Raw genomic sequence first — 14,751 nt, 5'->3', positions numbered from 1 at the left:
ATATATTTTTTCCCCTCGTTCATGACGAGAAGTCCGGCTGGCTTAGATCATGTGCTAACAAGACGGAGATTTTTGGACATAAATGATGAGCTTTTTTGAACAAAACTACATTCGTTATGGACCTGTGATACCTGGAAGTGACATCTGATGAAGAGAATCAAAGGTAATGGATTATTTACATAGTATTTTCGATTTTAGATCTCCCCAACATGACGTCTAGTCTGTATCGCAACGCGTATTTTTCTGGGCGCAGTGCTCAGATTATTGCAAAGTGTGATTTCCCAGTAAGGTTATTTTTAAATCTGGCAAGTTGATTGCGTTCAAGAGATGTAAATCTATAAATGACAATATAATATTTTACCAATGTTTTCTAATTTTAATTATTTAATTTGTGACGCTGACTTGTCTGCCGGTTATTGGAGGGAAACGATTTCCTCAACATCAATGCCATAGTAAAACGCTGTTTTTGGATATAAATATGAACTTGATAGAACTAAAAATGCATGCATTGTCTAACATAATGTCCTAGGAGTGTCATCTGATGGAGATTGTAAAAGGTTAGTGCATCATTTTAGCTGGTTTTATGGTTTTGGTGACCCTGTCTTTGACTTGACAAAACATTACACACAACTCTTGTAAATGTACTGTCCTAACATACTCTAAATTTATGCTTTCGCCGTAAAACCTTTTTGAAATCGTAAAACGTGGTTAGATTAAGGAGATGTTTATCTTTCAAATGGTGTAAAATAGTTGTATTTTTGAAAAATTTGAATTTTGACATTTATTTGGATTCAAATTTGCTGCTCTTGAAATGCACCTGCTGTTGATGGAGTGCACCACGGGTGGCACGCTAGCGTCCCACCTAGCCCATAGAGGTTAAACTCTTAGACTATCGATACCGACAGAATAAGAACAAGTCTTTGATATTAATTACTAGTCTGCAGCTAGGAATTCGGTATCATTGAACGCGAAGACCGACAACCGCTGAAACAGCTATTCTATAACGACATGAATGAATGTTACTCTGAACTATCCATTCTAACCACAACCCAGAGAGAGAGAGAGAGAGGGCGGACAGACTCTCCAACAGAAACAAACTTTTCAACAGAGATCCCGACGACACATTGAGCGTAAATATATATATTGATTGCAATTGTTCCCGAATGAGTGAGCATTCATGTGCAAAGGATTAGCATTTCAATTGTTATAATATTCACCTCTGTAGTGTCTCCTCAGATGACCCCCCACTCCCCTTTTGTCTAACAAGCCGCCATGCCGGTTTAGCCCACTAGGGCACATTCCTCTATCATTTTTTTGTAACCATATCTATTGTTTGTTATGCATTTCTGTGAATTACTTAGTTAGTAAATAAATGATTTTAAGACAATTGATGTATGGATGACTCATAGTGAAGACTGGGTTCGTGCAGATAACCAACAATCTACGACGTTTGGAATGAGACTAATGTGAGGTAAATAATAATTAATTAATTCAAAGACTAATTGATAAGATATTAAAATTTATGAAAGTTATATTAGGAAAATTATAACTTTGTAATCTGAATATTTTCCTTGGTGCCCCGACTTCCTAGTTAATTACAGTTACATGATTAATCAGTTTAATCGCGTAATTATAATTACAGAGAGTTATTTGACAAATAGGTCTTCAGTTTTAATGATGCCAAAGACACGACACCAGGGCTCTGACACTCTAATCTCTCTGTGTGAGATACAAGACAGAGCAACTTATGGACAGATACATTATCTTCAGGAAAAAAAAGTGTTGAAAAAGCTCTACGCTGTAAAATAACCCCAAACCCCTCCCTTGCTTGGTATTAACAGGCAAAGCCAGGTCATGAGAAGCTCGCTTCATGTGCCTGACGTGTTTCAAGACTGGCTTGACTCGGGGCTGTCTAAATGTTACATACAGTACCTCCCACTCCAGTCCATAGACAGTGGGATTCCCCTTTCTAATGTAATTCAAGGGCCTATCATTACATCGCCAGGCATACCCATGACCTGTCGTTGACCCTTTAGAGGTCAAGCTGTGTGCATCCCTGATTCTCCACACTTTTCTCAAATTGTGCACTTGCACACACCCCCCACGGAAAAGTGTGGAGAATCGGGACTAAGGCACAGTCATAGATGGGAGATGGTGTCGCAAGCTGTCAGCTATTTTAAAGTGCTGTAAACACAAGGCCGTAAATGTATAGAAACAGTTTAAAACGTAAAGCATGTCAAAAGTGAGAAAAAAGAAGAAACCTGCACACTGCTCTTGCTAGTATCACTGCTCTTTATTAAGCTCTGACGAAAGCCTTGAGGTCGATACGTAAAGCTTAATAAAGAGCAGTGACACTATCAAGAGCAGTGTGCTGGTTTCTTCTTTTTTCTCATCTTATTCAACTGTTACCATACACCTGCAACAGGGCAGATGTGCGAGTGCCTTTTGAATTTTGAGAAGTGAGACATCTAAACTCACCAACAGCTGTAGCCACAAACAGATTTTTGGGAGATAAATCAAATGTTCGGCCGTCTGAGCTTCTGTCTGATTCTTCCGATTAATAGAACCTTTCAGCAAGTTCGTCTGAGTAGAAAAAAAGAGTAAGCAGAGGCCTCTAGAGGCAAGCCGTTGAACCCTAGGTCAGCAGACCATGGCTGTCCGGCAGTTTAGTCCATCAACCCACTACATTGTGTTGCCTGACATCTAGATGACCTTCTGGCAGGTTAGTCCATCAGAACACTACATTGTGTTGCCTGACATCTAGATGACCTTCTGGCAGGTTAGTCCATCAGCCCACTACATTGTGTTGCCTGACATCTAGATGACCTTCTGGCAGGTTAGTCCATCAGCCCACTACATTGTGTTGCCTGACATCTAGATGACCTTCTGGCAGGTTAGTCCATCAGCCCACTACATTGTGTTGCCTGACATCTAGATGACCTTCTGGCAGGTTAGTCCATCAGAACACTACATTGTGTTGCCTGACATCTAGATGACCTTCTGGAAGGTTAGTCCATCAGAACACTACATTGTGTTGCCTGACATCTAGATGACCTTCTGGCAGGTTAGTCCATCAGCCCACTACATTGTGTTGCCTGACATCTAGATGACCTTCTGGCAGGTTAGTCCATCAGAACACTACATTGTGTTGCCTGACATCTAGATGACCTTCTGGCAGGTTAGTCCATCAGAACACTACATTGTGTTGCCTGACATCTAGATGACCTTCTGGCAGGTTAGTCCATCAGAACACTACATTGTGTTGCCTGACATCTAGATGACCTTCTGGCAGGTTAGTCCATCAGCCCACTACATTGTGTTGCCTGACATCTAGTGAGCATCACTGATACTACAACATAAACACAGTACAACACATCATCAAATAGAGATACATGGGATAAAATGGAATGAATATTATCTTCTAATAGCAGTATTGATATAAGGAAGAGATGCCATACCTCATCTAGTAAATTGTGTAGCTATAATTTATATGCATAGGTTCCTACTGGGAACTATGCTAGTGTTGAAATGGGACGGGGGCGCCACAGGGAACTATGAAGGAAGATAGTGAAGCTCAATAGACACTTTTGCCACACTGGAGGGAAATCAGCACAATAAGCTTGGTTTTAGCCTGTGTTTCAGTCTTTTTGTGCCATCATGCCACTCCTCGCAGTTGCCACTCATTGTCATGCATGAAAGAATGGAATAGGCAATAGCCCACAGCCTGGCTTGCCAAGCCTAACATTCAATTACTTTGTTTTGAAAGTTGGGTTGATTACTTAGTTTTTAATTACATTTCGAATAATATATGCCATTTAGCAGACACTTTAATCCAAAGTGACTTACATTTACATTTTAGTCATTTAGCAGACGCTCTTATCCAGAGCAACTTAGTAGTAGTGAATGCTTACATTTCATTTCATGCATTTTTTTTGTACTGGCCCCCCGTGGGAATCGAACCCACAACCCTGGCGATGCACACACCATGCTGGCGTTGCAAACACCATGCTCTACCAACTGAGCCACAGGGATGCATTCATTATGCATCCATTTGTTATATATGATTGGTTCCAGGAATCGAACCACCATGCTCTACCAACTGAGTCACAGAGGACCACATTTTAAAAAATGTAATACTTGAAAATACTTGTCTTTGCTTACTAGCACAGACTTTGCTGATAGATGCTTTATCGAGAAAATAATTTACTTGCAATGACTTTGATGTGTGGTTGTCTTACCTGCCTTGAATGCACTTACTGTAAAGTCGCTCTGGATAAGAGTGTCTGGTAACTTACCAAAATGCTAATGTATTTATATTGAATATTTTCATAGTGTCAAAATGTGTATTATACATTACATTTATTATAGCGGAACACTCTAACGCTGCATTTATAACCAATTGGGAAGGTGGTATTTACCACATACGACTGGGGAAACTCTATACTGAACAAAAATATAAACCCATGTTTCATGAGCTGAAATAAAAGATCCCAGAATTTTTCCATATGCACAAAAAGCTTATTTCTCAATATTTTTTGGCACAAATTTGGTTACATCCCTGTTAGTGAACATTTCTCCTCCTGACAGGTGTGGCATATCAAGAAGCTGATTAAACAGCATGATCAATCATTACACAGGCACACCTTGTGCTGGGGACAATAAAACGCAACACAATGCCACAGATGTCTCAGGTTTTGAGGGAGCGTGCAATCGGCATGCTGACTGCAGGAATGTCCACCAGAGCTGTTGCCAGAGAATTGAATGCTCATTTTTCTAAAACTTATTTTGATTGTCTGGGCCTGGCTCCCCATGGCTGCACCCCTGCCCAGTCATGTGAAATCCATAGATTAGTGCCTAATTTGTTTATTTAAATGGACTGATTTCCTTATAGGAACTGTAACTCAGTAAAATTATTGAAATTGTTGCATGTTGCATTTATATTTTTGTTCAGTACACTTGAACGCCCCACGAACTGGTAATTTGTGAAAACTCCTATATCATCCCTGAGCGCCAACTTCTCCCACAGGCTGATCTTTGACATCACCAGCATTTTCAGCAGTTTAATGGAACAACAAAAAATATTATTTATAAAAAGCAATCTATTAATATTGTTTTTGAACACTATATTTTGTTTGTGAGCATGATAGCTGTACTTTTAGTTTATGGTGGACGCAGCTTGTTTGACATTACCCAATCAGCGTTTCTCAACAAGTTAAAATTGCATGAATGCATCCAACTAGTATTTACTATCGAGAGCATCCTGACTGGTTGCATCACTGCCTGGTATGGCAACTGCTCAGCCTCCGACCGCAAGGCACTACAAAGAGTAGTGAGTACGGCCCAGTACATCACTGGGGCCAAGCTTCCTGCCATCCAGGACCTCTCTACCAGGCGGTGTCAGAGGAAGGCCCTAAAAATTGTCAAAGACTCCAGCCACCCTAGTCATAGACTGTTCTCTCTGCTACCGCATGGCAAGCGGTACCGGAGCGCCAAGTCTTGGTCCAAGAGGCTTCTAAACAGCTTCTACCCCCAAGCCATAAGACTCCTGAACATCTAATCAAATGGCTACCCAGACTATTTGCATTGCCCCCCCCCCCCCCCCTTTTTACACTGCTGCTACTCTCTGTTATTATCTATGCATAGTCACTTTAATAACTCTACCTACATGTACATAGTACCTCAATTACTTTGACTAACCAGTGCCCCCACACATTGACTCTGTACCGGTACCCCCTGTATATAGCCTCACTATTGTTATTTTGCTGCTGCTCTTTAATTATTAGTAACTTTTATTTCTTATTCTTTTTTTCTGTATATTTTTCTGTAATTATTATTATTTTTAACTGCATTGTTGGTTAGGGCTTGTAAGTAAGCATTTCACTGTTGTATTCGGCGCATGTAAAGTTCCCCCTTATCTCAGCTCGCTGGTCACCATAGCAGCACCCACCTGTAGCCCGTGCTCCAGCAGGTATATCTCTCTGGTCACCCCCAAAGCCAATTCCTCCTTCGGCCGCCTCTCCTTCCAGTTCTCTGCTGCCAATGACTGGAACGAACTACAAAAATCTCTAAAACTGGAAACACTTATCTCCCTCACTAGCTTTAAGCACCAGCTGTCAGAGCAGCTCACAGATCACTGCACCTGTACATAGCCCATCTATAATTTAGCCCAAACAACTACCTCTTCCCCTACTGTATTTATTTATTTTTGCTCCTTTGCACCCCATATTTCTATTCCTACTTTGCACTTTCTTCCACTGCAAATCTACCATTCCAGTGTTTTACTTTCTATATTGTATTTACTTCGCCACCATGGCCTTTTTTGCCTTTACCTACCTTATCTCACCTCATTTGCTCACTTTGTATATAGACTTATTTTTCTACTATATTATTGGCTGTATGTTTGTTTTACTCCATGTGTAACTCTATGTTGTTGTATGTGTCAAACTGCTTGCTTTGTCTTGGCCAGGTCGCAATTGTAAATGAGAACTTGTTCTCAACTTGCCTACCTGGTTAAATTAAGGTTAAATAAATGTGACAAATACAATTTTATTTGATACTACTCAACTAGAAATGACCACTTTCCCCACTTGGTTTTGAACACAGCATTATATCAACTGTCGATACTTGATAATGGCGCCAATGAGAACAAAGAGGAGGCGTATCCTAAGTTTAAAAGTGAGGTATTAATCATCTCATTGGTTGACCTGTATTAAATGACCACGCAATCCTGACCTATTACAACTACCACCAAGCCATATTATGTAAATTAGGGCGGTCCCTGTTGAATGGCGCAATAGCTGGCCCAATAGCATGATTAAAAACAGAAAAACGTAATATTCATGCAGAAGAAGGCGTGTCTTAGAAAGGGGGTTGGGTGCGAGGTAACATGGTGGTTTGGTTATCGCCTATCAGCCATAGACAGAAGAAGGTTGGAGTGACTGAGCGCTTGAGTGGTCGGCTTTTTATTTTCATTTTTCCTTTGATTTTGTGCTTTCGTTTGTCTTCAAAATGGAGATGGAGAAGAGGATCAGTTTGGAGTTGAGGAACAAGACCCCAGCCGAGGTATAGTATTACGTCTTTATTTATTTATTTCCCAATGCATTTTGTGAAGGATGACGACTCAACCATGGTGGATGCGAAATGACGATGCGCGATACTCTTTAGCTTGCTAACTTATAGTATACAACTGGTGTGCCAACACAATATCTGATAATAAATCACATATGGGTGGTTAGCACAAAGAGGATGCGATAGAAATCGATTCGGACTAAAATAGGATCAGAACCTTGATGGTGGCGCGACTTGCTCTGACTGAGTTAGCGCTACCAAGGACATCAGCTAGCTAGCTACATGTAGCTAGCGCCAATGCTGGCTAGCTAGACTCCTAACCGGTAACGTTAGTTTGTTAATGGAGTTCAAGTTTTCCCAACCCAAATAATGCCGACGTTAAGAATTATCAAACACTATTGGTAGCCTACATGGACTTTAGTAGCCTAGTTAGTTAGACAGCAATGCCCTATAATAAATTATCCTTGGATTTGCTAGCGTAGAGCCGACCAGCTCCACGAGTTGTTTTGAAGAACACAATGGAGTTGTTTGCGCATACTGAATAGAAGTGACTTGTGTGAAAGTAGTGTTTATTTGGTATTTTAAACAGCGAGCTAACTGAATGTGCCTTCTCCGCAAATACAACGTTATCAATCACATGGGTAGTTACAATATGTACCTATCTTTGGAATGCATTTCATGCAACCTATGCGCCCGCGTGGCGTTTTGCAAGGTAAAGTTGTGCAGAATGCCGCCCATAGTTGTGCGGATAATTACTTTGTAGCCTTGCGTTCTTTAACACTTCATCGTGCATCAAATGTTGCATCGGTTGATACGAAGTTGAAGTTGTATGAAAGTGTTGGCCAATTGCTATACGCTGGGCCGTTGACGTTGTAAGGGTTATGAATAGCACATGATCAATTTAAACCTCACCAAGATATGTTACTTTATGGCTAACTAACTACGACCGCTAGTAGCTAGTGTTACTTTGTAACGTTAGTTAGCTATAGTTCCCGCGACAGTAACAATTAATGACTTCTCTGGCTGGTGATAGTGACCGCGCGCATTCTATGATCATGAGCTAACTTTAATATGATGAGGGGGAGTTGCAGGCAGGAAGGATGTTGACATTCTCTAGCGTAGTTCAAAACGAATACTAGTATGCTACGTCATTTATTCATATTCTCTATTTCTTGCACAATATAGCAACAAGTTCATAAAAACAAACTCAATGATTCTGTTCCACAGGTGGCTGAGCTGGTGGTGGACAACTGTCGGTCCAGTGATGGAGAGGTGGAAGGGCTGTCAGATGACTACAAGGAGCTGGAGTTCCTCAGCATGGTCAACGTGGGGCTCACCTCCCTGGCTAAGCTGCCCTCCCTGCCAAAACTGCTCAAGGTGAGCATCATCTCCTGTCCAAGATCTTATTTTTCCACAGGTCATGGAGAGGTTAAGATGGTTCACCCACATAAAACAAAATGTAATACAAGTAAAAAGTATTAATCTGTCTAGCCACATACTATAGTAGTCAAGTGGACGACGCATAAGATATTAAGCCATTTTTTTGGTCTGTACTATATAATACTTGTGAACATAGTATTTTTTCAGATGAATCAATATCTGTCCTCTTCAGCTGGAGATCAGTGATAACATGATCGTTGGAGGCCTGGACCAGCTGTCTGAGAAGTGTCCCAACCTGACGTATCTCAACCTGAGCGGCAACAAGATCAAGGAGCTCAGCACTGTGAAGCCTCTGGTAAGGGAACCCATAAACAAAGTACATTCCACTTAATGGATTCCAATCACAGAAATATTATTACAGAATCTTAACAGCAACATTGTGACTGCAGAAAAACCTGAAGAACCTGAAGAGTCTGGACCTGTACAGCTGTGAGATCACCACTCTGGAGGACTACAGGGAGAGTGTCTTTGAGCTGCTGCCCCAGGTCACCTTCCTGGACGGCTATGACCACGAAGACAACGAGGTGCCAGACTCAGAGGCTGACGATGGTGAGCAACGACGGGGCTGGGAGGGGGACGTGCTGAGGGTGGGAGGAAAGGAGACGTGTTCCCTTGTCCTAGAGCATTACAAAGAATTAACCCAAATTTGTCCTCCCCACAGATGACAACGAGGGGCTAGACTCAGAGGCTGATGATGGTGAGCAACACAGGGCTGGGAGGGGACAGACTGAGGAAAGGCTGGGAGGATGAACTTAAGACATGTGCCATTGTCCTAGACCATTACAAAGAATTAACCCAATGTTGTCCTCCCCACAGATGACGAGCACACAGCCGGCCCCACCAGAGATGGGGACGATGACGAGGATGATGAGGGTTCCGAGGGTGAAGAGGTGGGACTGTCCTACCTGATGAAGGATGGCATTCAGGTAATCATTCATCAAACCCATGTGCAGCTAACAGTCTGTCCCTTAGAGGATACACACGAGACAGTGTATAGTCCAAATCCCTTAGAGGATACACAGCAAATGTCAATTTACATTTATTTCCTGATTCTACACGTTGCCAGAAAGCTAGTGATTACCACCCTTGGTGGTGTTGACGACAGAAAGCAGATGTTTCAGATTGTCGGGGATGGAGTATTTTCAACCTATGTTCTGTTTCCCCTTAAAATAGAAGTAGGGACTCCGCTCAGGCATCTTTCTCCACCTGCTACGTTAGGTTAGGGGATTACCGCAGCCACCTGCTGCTTTCTACTTGTTCATGTTGATTGAAATGTTCTGGCCCTAGGATGAGGAAGATGATGATGACTATGTTGAAGAGGAGGAGGAAGAGGATGGAGTAGGAGTCCAGGGAGAGAAACGGAAGAGGGATGCGGAGGACGAGGGAGATGACAGCGATGGAGATGACGACTAGCCCCTCCTGTAACAGCATAGGATCACAACTAGGCTAGAACAACAGGAACAGGAAATAGTTTGTGAATATCTTTTTTTTGTGTACCATAGATATTACTGTAGAATCTAAGTGTTTTAATTTGTTTTGTACATGTTCCATACAAAAAGGAAAGCGGTTTAGAATTATAAAATGGAATGTGGTTTTGGAACATGACAGATGTGAGGAGGGGCTATAGCGTTCAGACAAGGTGATGTTTGAGAAGTTGTAGTGGCCCATTTCAACTCCATCTGGTTGTGATTGTCTCCTATGCCATGTTCTCCCAAGACTTTAGTTGTCAAGCGAAAAGCTCCATGTGCTGTCTGGTTGGCTCATAGTAATGTTTATATGGGAGGAGCTATAGGAGGACAGGCTCATTGTTATGGCTAGACTGGAATCAATGGAACGATGTATATATTTTTTAACATTTATTTAACTAGGTAAGTCGGTTAAGAACAAATTCTTATTTACAATGACGGCCAACCCCTAACCTGGACAACGCTGGGCCAATTGTGCGCCGCCCTATGGGACTCCCAATCATAGCCGGTTGTGATACAGCCTGGAATTGAACCAGGGTCTGTAGTTACACCTCTAGCACTGAGAGCAGTGCCTTAGACCGCTGTGCCACTCTGGTATCAACCACATCAAACATATGGAAACCACACGTTTGACTCGGTTCCATTCCAGCCATTACAATCCTCCTGTAGCTACTCCCACCAGCCTCCAATGGTTTATATGTAGACAGGTGGCCAACGAGTAATGTTTAACAGTGACCCGGGCAGAAAGGAACCTTAGTGAGTTGTTAGCCCCTCCTATCTGTTCACCTACACTATATGTACCCTACCTGTGCTGTATTGTAGGGATTGCTGACTGTTTCCTAAGTACTTTGTTTAGGCCCTGGGATTTGATACCTTTAAAGTTTGTCCGGTCGCGGTGTCATCAATTCACTTTTAATTCCACAATCAAACAGCCAACTTGTAAGTTTTTTTTTATTTTTTTTTATGTATTGTGCTAGGGCTGCAGATGACTCTGGGCGATGTAGTTTTCAGGTCACTGGGTAATGTAGTTTTCAGGTCTCTTACTATAGCGCTGATCGTCATCAAGGAAGCCCTAGAGGTGTGTTTAAAGAGCTAATTCGTATTCAGGCTACACTGAGTTAATTCTGGACCAGTTTAGTGACATACTAAAGCTCAGGTGGACCCAATCTCTGAGAAGGACCTGGTGATAAACAGGTACACAGTTAATGGTCTCATCTTTCCTGAATCCAACTTGGTATCCTGGACTTCTGTCATATCCCAATGGGGCAAAAAAATATTTTCTGCCTCCTTTTTGTTTCTGTTTGGAGTTTTATGGTTTTACTGTGCAAGAATTTGAAACTTGTATGACTATGTAAATAGACCTTTTATCTTTTCTGTGTAGTGTTTGCTTGTTTTTTTTTTGTTTTTTTTAAACATGCAATATCTGTCCTTTTTTATTTTTAATAAACACAAAGCACATGTCAGGATGTAAAGCTTCAGACCCCGACGCTCAATTTTTTTTGTTTTTTTTTTGGGGCCTCAGCTGTTGAGAAAGTCATGTTTTGGAATTTATGTTAATTCATCTTCTGAAGTGTTTTTAAATAAAAATAAATTCTGTTAATTCTTATGTTAACTTTTTTCCATCAAGTTATTTAATGGGAATAGTACTAACTTTGACCCTCCAGATGAATAACACTGTTTCTGGTCACAGGTCAGTTTTATTCTGATATCTAATGGATGTGTAACCAATCAGTAGGTCTGAACTCTGAAGAGAGGCCAGTTGAAGACATGAACCAGGTGGTGGTGCTATAGCCCGTAGTTTAACATTGAAAGCCCAGAAACCTCAATCCGGGCAACATTCAGCTCTGACGCTTCAGTACGTTTTGCATTGGATTTGGGTGATGGATGAAACCTAAAAGCCCCAAATACACACAAAGAACGAAGCTAGCTGTAATTTTGATCAGGTCATTTTTGTTGATTTTAAGTTTTAGATTTCAAGCGGCCATCAGCATTTGAAGCTAACAATGCACCCCCCTCCCCTTTGTTTTGGTAAAAAGCTGAGGGATTGGCTGGAGAAGTGTCACCACTCAAATCTTTAGCTTTGTATGAATCATCCATAATATCTAAATGAGAGTTTTAGCTGTGTTTTGAGGCTATATAGTTTACTTTTGTTAATAAACATTGTAAAACAAGCTATGTTGGGTTCTGATGGGGTACAACAGTTGAACTAAGCTCATGAGTTATTTATGTTATATTTAAGCAATACGGCCAGAGTTATGGTATATGGCCAATATACCACTAAGGGCTGTTCTTAGGCGTGATGCAATGCGGAGGTGCCTTATTGCTATTATAAACTGGTTACCAATGTAATTAGAGCAGTAAAAAAAAGTTCATTCCAAAATAGGTGTCATCTTTTTACCAAACCACAGGAAGATTGTTCAACTGTTTTCATGTTGCACAGCACAGACGTGTTTGTTTTGATAAAATCAGATTTTGTGTTTTAGACAATCATATGGGGGGTCAAACGACATTAGGAGGGCAAGCTCGGAACTGCCGACACTGGATTTTAAGGAACTCATTTCAACTCTGAAAGACTCCAGAAAGCAGGCGATTATTTCAGGCCCAGTGCCATCGCTGGGCTGCGGCAGCAAAGATTCAGTGGGCTACTGGCATTACAGTATAAAAGCTTTGTTGGCATAACTTTTATAGACAACTTTTGGAAACAATATGCTCTACAGGAATGATAAAGTCCATCCAAGTCATCTTGGTGCCTGGGCCCTTTCCTCGCATTTCAAAGCCGCGTTGAGACAATGACTTATCAGTGACCCAAGCCCTGCTCAGATAATCCCTACTATTGTGTTGCTGAGTTGTTGAAGGGCTGCTGCAAATGTACATTTTCCCAGGGGTGTTGGCAGTCACAATGTAAGTAACGAAATTTGTTACTCTAAATGCTTCTGTCAATCCGACAGCTATTGTCAGCAGTAATCATGTGCCTATGAACCTGAGTTATACTGTTAGCACTGAGATGTTTTGCCATAGCAAGAATCCCACTAAACAGTGAACCCTATCAGTTCTAATATAAATATCGTTGTCATGTCTTCCTCTGATAAGAATCCCAGTAAAGCAATAAAAACAATCAAGATTCCCAGAAAAGCGCAAAAAATAGCCCATATTAACATAAGAAACAAGGTTCATGAAATCAACTTGCTAATAACAGAAAGCATTCCTATACTGGCTATATCTGAAACTCACTTAGATAATTCCTTTGATGATACAGTGGTAGCAATATATGGTTATAACATCTACAGAAGAGACAGGAACGGCAAGAGAGGTATTTCTATTGATATTCAGAGTCATATTCCTATAAAGCCTAGAGAGGATCTCATGTCAAATGCTGTTGAAGTAATATGGCTACAGGTTCACCTGTACCTCAAAGTTACCTCTGCTGCAAATTAAAAGTTAATTAGAGTTACCAACCTCAGAAATTGCAGCCCAAATAAATGCTTCACAGAGTTCAAGTAACAGACACATCTAAACATCAACTGTTCAGAGGAGACTGCGTGAATCAGGCCTTCATGGTTGAATTGCTGCAAAGAAACCACTACTAAAGGACACCAATAAGAATTAGAGACTTGCTTGAGCCAAGAAACACGAGCAATTAACATTCGACCGGTGGAAATCTGTCCTTTGGTCTGATGAGTCTAAATTTTAGATTTTTGGTTCCAACTGCCATGTCTTTGTGAGATGAAGAGTAGGTGAATGGATGATCTCCGCATGTGGGGTTCCCACCGTGAAGCATGGCGGAGGAGGTGTCGTGGTGTGGGGGTGCTTTGCTGGTGACACTGTGATTTATTTAGAGTTCAAGGCACACTTAACCAGCATGGCTACTACAGCATTCTGCAGCGATATGCCATCCCTTCTGGTTTGCAGTTAGTGGAACTATCATTTGTTTTTCAACAGGACAATGACCCAACACACCTCAAGGCTGTGTAAGGGCTATTTTACCAATAAGGAGAGTGATGGAGTGCTGCATCAGATGACCTGGTCTCCACAATCACCCGACCTCAACCCAATTGAGACGGTTTGAGATGAGTTGGACTGCAGAGTGAAGGAAAAGCAGCCAGCAAGTGCTCAGCATATATGGGAACTCCTTCAAGACTGTTGGAAAATAATCCCAGGTGAAGCTGGTTGAGAAAATGCTACTTTGAAGAATCTAAAATACTTTTTTGCTTACTACATGATTCCATATGTGTTATTTCATAGTTTTGATGTCTTCACTATTATTCTACAATGTAGAAAATAGTAAAAATAAAGAAAAACCCTTGAATGAGTAGGTGTGTCCAAACTTTTGACTGGTACTGTATATAATAAAATAATATTATATACACTGAGTATACAAAACATTAAGAACACCTGCTCTTCCAGACATAGACTGACCAGGTGAATCCAGGTGAAAGCTATTATCCCTTATTGATGCAACTTGTTACATCCACTTCAATCAGTGTAGATGAAGGGGAGGAGACAGGTTAAGAATCATTTTTAATTCTTGAGACAATTGAGACATGGATTGTATATGTGTGCCATTCAGAGGATGAAGGGCAAGACAAAAGATTGAAGTGCCTTTGAACCGGGTATGGTAGTAGGTGCCAGGCACACTGGTTTGTGTGAAGAACTGCAACACTGCTGGGTTTTTCACACTCAACAGTTTCCCGTGTGTATTTAGAATGGACCACCACCCAAAGGACTAACAGCCAACTTTACACAACTGTGGGAAGCATTGGAGTCAACATGGGCCAGC

The 14,751-nt window shown here is 41.3% G+C and overlaps 1 protein-coding gene across 1 annotated transcript; it reads left to right on the top strand.

Annotated features, from left to right (window-relative positions):
• The first annotated feature begins 6,856 nt into the window (after positions 1-6,856).
• LOC106574283 (acidic leucine-rich nuclear phosphoprotein 32 family member D) lies at positions 6,857-11,586 on the top strand. Its single transcript, XM_014150081.3, has 7 exons — positions 6,857-7,062; positions 8,296-8,445; positions 8,681-8,803; positions 8,898-9,057; positions 9,170-9,205; positions 9,325-9,434; positions 9,796-11,586. The coding sequence occupies exons 1-7, from the start codon at positions 7,009-7,011 to the stop codon at positions 9,919-9,921; spliced, it is 759 nt and encodes a 252-aa protein (XP_014005556.1). The 5' UTR covers positions 6,857-7,008; the 3' UTR covers positions 9,922-11,586.
• The last annotated feature ends 3,165 nt before the right edge of the window (positions 11,587-14,751 follow it).

Source organism: Salmo salar, chromosome 05, assembly GCF_965601325.2.
Source record: "Salmo salar chromosome 05, fSalSal1, whole genome shotgun sequence".
Taxonomy (NCBI): domain Eukaryota; kingdom Metazoa; phylum Chordata; class Actinopteri; order Salmoniformes; family Salmonidae; genus Salmo; species Salmo salar.
Note: the sequence above shows the minus strand (reverse complement) of the source record. Positions and strands in the feature narration are given on the sequence as shown.